Genomic DNA, 7,128 nt, shown 5'->3' with positions numbered 1-7,128 from the left:
AACCGGCTGCAGCAAGCGCATGTGCAACTCCAGGCCCGAGCGACACGGCTTCTGTGCGCCTCGGATGCACTTGGCTCTTCGCGGGATGGATGCGGAGCACGGCAGCAAGGACCAGGCGCACGGCGGCCTGGACGCGGAGCGCGGCGACCGCTTGAATCAGGCGGCGGTGCGCTAGCATGGCCGAGGGGCATGGCTATTGCGTGCCTTGGATGCGCTCAGCTCTTGGCGGGATGGCTGAGCAGTGAGCACGAAGGCAAGGACCAGGAGTGCGGAGCCTGGACGTGCCTGCAGGGCTGAGGGTCATGACTGCTTTGCGCCTCTGCTCTTGGCAGGATGGATGCGGAGCGCGGCAGCCTGGACCAGGAGCTTAGCGAGAATGCGGTTGTGCCTCACGCCGCAGAGAGTTTCCTGATGCTTCTGGCCCATGTCTTCAAATAATGCCGTGAGCACATCCTAACTTGCGCTGCAATGGTCTCGGATGACGATCGCACATCCGCGTCGTACGTGTAGCATTACATGCAAAAAAAAGGGCCTAACCCGCATTGCATTTCTACTGATGTAGCCATCATTCGTAAGCAGTAGCGCCTCGGTTGCCCATGAAGAGCCACGATGTTACAAATTGCATTGGGTTCTTGGTCCACACAAATGTGCAAAGTAGTGAAATCATTCTCAACAATCCAACAAACCGTTACAAATTACAAATTACAATACATAAATACCCAAAAAAAAGTACAATACATAATAGTGCACACGCAACATAAAACAAATCAAATAAAAGTACACGGTAGATTCCATCATACTGGCAATTTGCAAAGGGCTTCTCAGATCGCATTGAGTTTGTCTTCTCAGATCTTCTACTCAGTGATCTGCGTCTCGAAACCGTAGCTGTTGACTCCACGGTAGATCCCATCATGCATCGTCATAGCAACTTTCTCTCCGGTTGTTAAAATATCCTCCTGGGTGTATGAGAAGGGAATTTCACATATTCCCTCTGTTGCCACCACTCGAACTGTCACCTTGCTGTGCTGCAGGCACCTCAATTTCTTCTTCATTTGATTGCTGTTCAGTTTGAGATTGAGTTTCTCCACTAAACTCACTTGAGATCTCAACTGATGCATCTGCGATTTCTGGAACCCCAGCCGTGATGGTGGTTGTCACACCAAGCTTCCATGAGACATTTGAATCCCATCTCCTCTCCGTCGTTACACTGTAAGATATGGTTAGCGTATTCTTGTGGGGCCTACTTGTGTTGTTAGCAATTGTTTTATTGTAATAAGTGCGGGGCTTGAGGCCATGAGTTTTGACATCTTTGAGGTGGTACTCAACGTCATAGATCCTTCGAGATAGGACAGTTTCGTGCAGCTCTAGCTGCGCCTCCCTTGTGATGGTAGGAACCGCAGCGTTGAGGCAACTCGTTTTGCCTTCGGTGGTCAACCTCTTGCAGTAGTTGTTGTTGCCGAGGTTCTGAAGTGCACATTTGCCACCCTCAAACAAGTGCGCTCGGAACACCGTGTCCCGATCCCTGCCGGTGGTGTCATCGGAGTCTCCCCAGATCCAGTTGGGGCTGCGCCTCCAGAACTTGCCATAGTGGCTCGAGTATATGCGGATGGTGCCATCGCTGTTTGTGTGAATGATGTTTCTCACCGTTGGATCAGCAATGTCATTCGCCGAAAACTGCAAGTAGTTGAGGCCATGTTCAACCTTCCTCGCACTGAGGTACATGCCATTGTCACCCCTTGAAACAAACGTGTGTGGGCAGTAGCATTTGTCCTTCTAGATGGATGATACTAAACGTGCCATCTTTATCTTTTTTTTTCCTACCAAGCCAACTCTGATGTTGTTTAGAGCATCGGCGAGCGTGGAAACACTTCTTTTGAGCCTGGCGTGCTGCAAGCTGCCGTTTTAAATATAGTATCAGATTCTGCTACAAAGCTTTCATATGCCACCATATAAGCAACAATATGAAACTTTTCTTCAAAAAATATGAAAGTTTCCTCTGTAGGGATTACATCAATTTAACTAACAAAATGTATAACCCTCGTGTTAAGTTTGTCTTTCTTTCTTTAATTTTTTGTGCTAAGTCTACACATACAAATAAAAATTATGTTTTTTTTCAGAAGCCCATTTATGATTAGTTTTTATTAACATATATTTTTTTTACTATGTCATGGCATCTAAAAAAACCCCATATATACTTGTTTATTACAAAACTTAGCATTGTTGCCATATGTACCAATGTACTAAAACATCATGGATGAAAGTGCCAATTAAATAATGAAGTCCATTAGAAATGACATGCATGTCTGTGCTTATGTCATCAGTGTATAGTTTGTCCACTTGTAAATGTGAAAAATATACATAATAATTCAATTTATGACAGTGTATCCACAAAAATATGAGTTACAGTTGCTTTCTCCAAGAATCATTATTATATTTATTATCCGTGGTATTATGACAATCTGATGAGTTAAGAATATAGCCTTCAGAAACAGGGAAATGTCCGTTAATTAATCCCTCCTAAAAAGGATCGGATATGTGAAGCCAAGCAATCAAAATTCGTTCTTGGTTCCTAGCTATAATCAACTTGTTTGCAGTATTTTGTGACAAGAATTACACGTAGATTGACCTTGAAATAGTTTCATATATGTGCTCCCTCCATATTTGTTTTGTTGTCCGCAACACAGAAAAGTCAGTGCAAAATTAGTTCAGTTCATCAGCTGTGGGGACGTCAACAAGTCAAATGGAAAGCTGTACGCCTGTACGTACTTGACATCATCGACGTGAACACTGCTGGGTTCATGCCGGAGCACCGTGCAAGAAGGATCTGATAGGTCCTCTTGGGGCTCATTTGCATCACCCATAAGGCACCACTGCTGGTCAACCTCACGGGCGACCCAGTACTTGTTGTTGTAGCAGCATCTGATGTGAATGTGGCCGTCGTGCTCCTTGGATGGCTCTGCACAAAACCTAGTGTACGGACTGAGGACATCTTCCCCACTCACCTCAAGGATTTTCTCTTTCTCAGGCGAGTAGCGCAAGTATTTGCCATTAATCTTGGACTTAAGAGCAAAGCACCCACCGGTCACTAAAGGAGATGATGACATTCTCTCTCTATCTCTGTGGGTTGTGTCTCTCGTGTTGTGTGCGGATTTCGCCTTGCTTCGAAGCTGCTGCTCTTCCATGTATTTATAGCATGCCCGGGTGACTTGTTAGGCTAGTCTCAGTGGGAGTTTTATAGACACAGTTACATAGATTGAAAACTAGGTAACCGTGTCAGATGAGTTTTTATGGTGATAAAACTCTTCTCACATCCTATGAAACTCCATCATTCTCTCTCCTTGTCATGTCAGCAAAAGTGATAGTATTTAATATTATGAAACTATACATGAAACTCCCATTAAGACTGACCTTACGAAGGAAGAATGCAACTTCTACTACATCTCTGCGGGGGTGAAGTTCTGTGTGTGCAACTCACCTCTGTTAAAACATCATTCACACATGTGTTTACCCATGAAAGGTAGCACTCATAATTAATGCCATGCATTCTCACAAGAATTTTCACTCTCATTAAGGGCCTACTTGGTTCCAATTTCTTTAATAGTTATCTAGTAAGTTTGTCATGTGCCTGATATAGTGTGCACGGCAAAGCAGTAAGCACACGGCAAATGTGCTATTTCCAGTAGTGCTATTAGGTGTCCGTTGGATCCACCACCTAAACTTAAAGTTTAGATGGTGGATCCAAATGGGAGCAGCTTAAACCCAGCCGAACTTTAGCTATGGGTCAAAAAGTGCACTATTCCTGTAGCTGGTTGAACCCAGCTAAAACTAGCTAAAGCATGTTTAAATTCGAAATTGCCCCTCCTCAAATCAATGAAGCCACCATCCTCTATTTTCTATAATTTCCATCAGCGGTAATATGGTCGATTATCTTCAATTAGCTGGACGATGCAAACACCCCCAATGAAGTTGATGAGCTAGCTAAACTTTAGGTAGAGTGGATTCAAACAGGCCCTAGCTGGTTAACTATTAGTTGAGGGCATTGGTTCCAAAGTATGGATGGACGGGAGTATTGCGCAAATTATCCTTTACTATTTGTGGCAACTATTCAGAAGGAGGCCAATAAAGGCGGTATTTTAATTTCTATGCAGTGGTCAACCGGGCATGTGAGGGTGGCTAAAGGTGCTTGGTTCTTTAGCAGCTGATTAACAACTATCTGAATAGAACCGCAGGCCCTAAATAGAGTGGCCTAAATATAACTTTTCCTCTAAAATAGATGGATGACAAATTTGCAAAGAGAACTTCATGTCAAAGCCATTCGGCCCGTAGAACCGAGCTATAATATCGGGATGTTAAAAAAAGAGAGAAGTGCAAGCTGAAGACCATCGACAGTTGAAAATGGCATAACTTCTGTATACTCCCTCCATTCTCAAATGTATGACGCACCTGAACTTCATACATTTATCAATGGAGGTAGTGTGTTGAAAAGTAAAAGAAATCAAAGGGATATTGGGGGGGGGGGGGGGCTGAACCTGTTCTGATGTGTTTGGGCATTGAGTGCAGAATGCAGACGCAGAAGTGACCAGGGCAACAGGTGGGGGTCCTCTAAGTGCTGTCAATAATTGATGTGCCCCCCAGTTTCGGCTTTCGGCTCAACGGAGGTCCACCAAATGTGATGCCCGAGGGCCTCCAAGGTTGTCGACTTCTCGTGCTTGTGTCTCTCGTGATGCACGGGCCTGGCCCTCATGCTGTGCTCCTCGTGGCTCCACAACCTGCACTGCCGAGGTAAGCATCCCTGTTGTTTATTTGCTCATTAGTTGGCAACAAAGAATGACACAAGGCGTAGAGAAATGGATGGATATGCAATAGAAAATTCGGGTTTCTGTGTTTTTTAGGATAAAGGAATAAACGCCTCTATATTCAGCTGGTGGATATATGCAGCTAAGAGTTACATGCGTTTTTAGACTCTAAACCTCCAAAGACAATCTCAAAATACAAAAGAGAACGCTCTAAAACAAAGAAAGAAATCTAGTAGACTAAACTTCAAATTTTTTCTTCGCTCCCGTTTCATCCCAGCATGAAACTAGCACATCTCTCGTATTCTTAGAAACTTGATGTCCGGTCGCCAGCCTCTGAATATTGTCAGACTAAAGGATCTCAAAGGCGACACTTCCACTATGTAAAAAAAAGCCTACAGTGACGGGCATCATCTCCTTAAGGTGATGGGCATCGCACCCGTCACTTCTTCGGCGTCACTGTTTAGAACAGAAAGGTGACGGGCCAATGGCCCATCGCCTATGTATGTTAAAGGTGACGGTCTTCACTAGAAAACTGTCACCTTTTTTGGTGACCAGGCTCCCCATATGAGATCTACGACCGTCACCTTTGTCCAATACACTGTCACCTTTGATTACGTCAAATGTGACGGACTTCACTGGAGAACCATCACCTTACTTGGAGACCAGCCCCCCCCGTATGAGGTCTACTACCGTCACCTTTGTCCTGTAAAGGTGACGGTCTGGTAACAGCGCCCGTCACATATGATTTGAGTATAAGTGACCGGCCTAGGGCCAGGGCCGTACCGGCAAATTCGAGGGCCCTGTGCGAAACAATGGACTGGGCCCTAGTGGCCTAGTGCAGGATCGCGAATACCAAGCGATAGCAGCCGGCAAGCGCGATAAGCGCGATGTGCTGTGTGAAAGCACAAATGTTAGAAGTCACACGTGTGACTGGCTGTTAAATTATCACAAAAGGTCTAATAACTATTTTTTTGTTCCGGAATAATTTCTTTTATTGCTGGAACAATTGTTATTGTTTGAGCAACAAAATTTTTTTCCAAAAAAAGTTTGTTTTAGCAACAAAGCATTGAGGGGCCTGGTTTATTAGGCCGATTTTAGGTTCAAAATATGGAATCCTGGAGAGGTTGTGGTGCTGTGATAGGTCCACTCGAGATCACACACCTGACCCCGAGTAGCACCCATGTAAAAGGAAGTGATAAGTGATACGCCTACAATGATTTATCTTTTAGGAGCAATTTGGGCCATATTTTACTACAAATTGGATCAATAATTAACTAAATTAAAGTATTTACATGACTATATCTAATGTATATCTAATATTTTGGGGGCCCTTCAAATTCCGGGGCCCTGTGCGGTCGCACGGTCCGCACGTGCTTAGATACGGGCCTGACTAGGGCGACACCGTCACTTGTAGTTTTTAAAGGTGAAGGGCTGTGCCTCCTGGCGCCGTCACCTGGTGAATAGTAAAAGGTGACCGGCTTTGATTGTTGCCCGTAACCTTAGAACCGATGCAGAAACAACAAATCGGCTGAGGCAGCCGATTGCACACGTGCAGCAATATAAAAGCTACGACTGCGCAACTTAAATAAAACTATTTAACAACGCTTGAAACAGATCTAAATCGGCTTTATAATATTCTTGATGAATATTGCAAGATTTCACAGCCGATTGAACGTATTCCAAGACGGATAAATATCGATAAAAACTAAAATAATAGGAAAAATATATAAATCTAGCAAATATCTATAAATTGTGAATCAATCTAGATGAGACAACAACGATACTCCCGAAGTCAAAGCCTAGATGGAATTCGATAACTTCTGAATAAATCCAAACGAAGCGATGCGCCGGTTAACTAAAGCTTAGATTTATTCGGTAAACGAAAACTCACCAGCAAATCAAGTCGCTCGAATGTGAAGCGTCCTTGATTAGCTCGAAAGAACTCGCAGAAAGCAAAATAGTGAAGTCACCGACAAGAAAGTAAATTGCAAAAGAATTGTAAGAGTTTGTTTGATTGGATGTGTATCAACCTTGTACAACTACTATTTTTACCCTCAAACTAACAAGTCCTAGCCGATCAAGCAAATACATATCTTTACTTAAAAGAAAAAGACTTCCTAAATAAAAAGCAAACCGAATCAAAACCAGATGGCTAGAATCTAACCGAATCATGGAATATTCTTCTGACCCATCGGCAACGGCATTATCGGCCGATTTCCACATCATGTATGCTAACTCCTTCTAAATCGGCAATCCTCTTTTACCTATCATTTATCTTGACACGTGTCAAAAAATGGCGTCAACACAACTATGCCTATTTCCCAATCTTGTA

General features: G+C 43.8%; 1 protein-coding gene across 1 annotated transcript; it reads right to left on the bottom strand.

The window, feature by feature from the left end:
* Nucleotides 1–978: 978 nt before the first annotated feature.
* LOC120645473 lies at nucleotides 979–3,096 on the bottom strand. Its single transcript, XM_039922257.1, has 2 exons — nucleotides 2,767–3,096; nucleotides 979–1,894 (listed from the first exon to the last, which is right to left on the bottom strand). Exon 2 carries the CDS (start codon nucleotides 1,720–1,722, stop codon nucleotides 979–981), a length of 744 nt encoding a protein of 247 aa, XP_039778191.1. The 5' UTR covers nucleotides 1,723–1,894; nucleotides 2,767–3,096.
* Between the last annotated feature and the right edge of the window lie 4,032 nt (nucleotides 3,097–7,128).

The sequence above is a fragment of the Panicum virgatum genome, chromosome 8K, assembly GCF_016808335.1.
Source record: "Panicum virgatum strain AP13 chromosome 8K, P.virgatum_v5, whole genome shotgun sequence".
NCBI classification, from domain to species: Eukaryota; Viridiplantae; Streptophyta; class Magnoliopsida; order Poales; family Poaceae; genus Panicum; species Panicum virgatum.
This window is presented reverse-complemented; position numbering and strand designations above follow the sequence as displayed.

What these genes read in the sequence shown, in the direction of transcription:
- LOC120645473 (XM_039922257.1), bottom strand. Translation starts at nt 1,722, where the DNA reads ATGTACCTCAGTGCGAGGAAGGTTGAACATGGCCTCAACTACTTGCAG.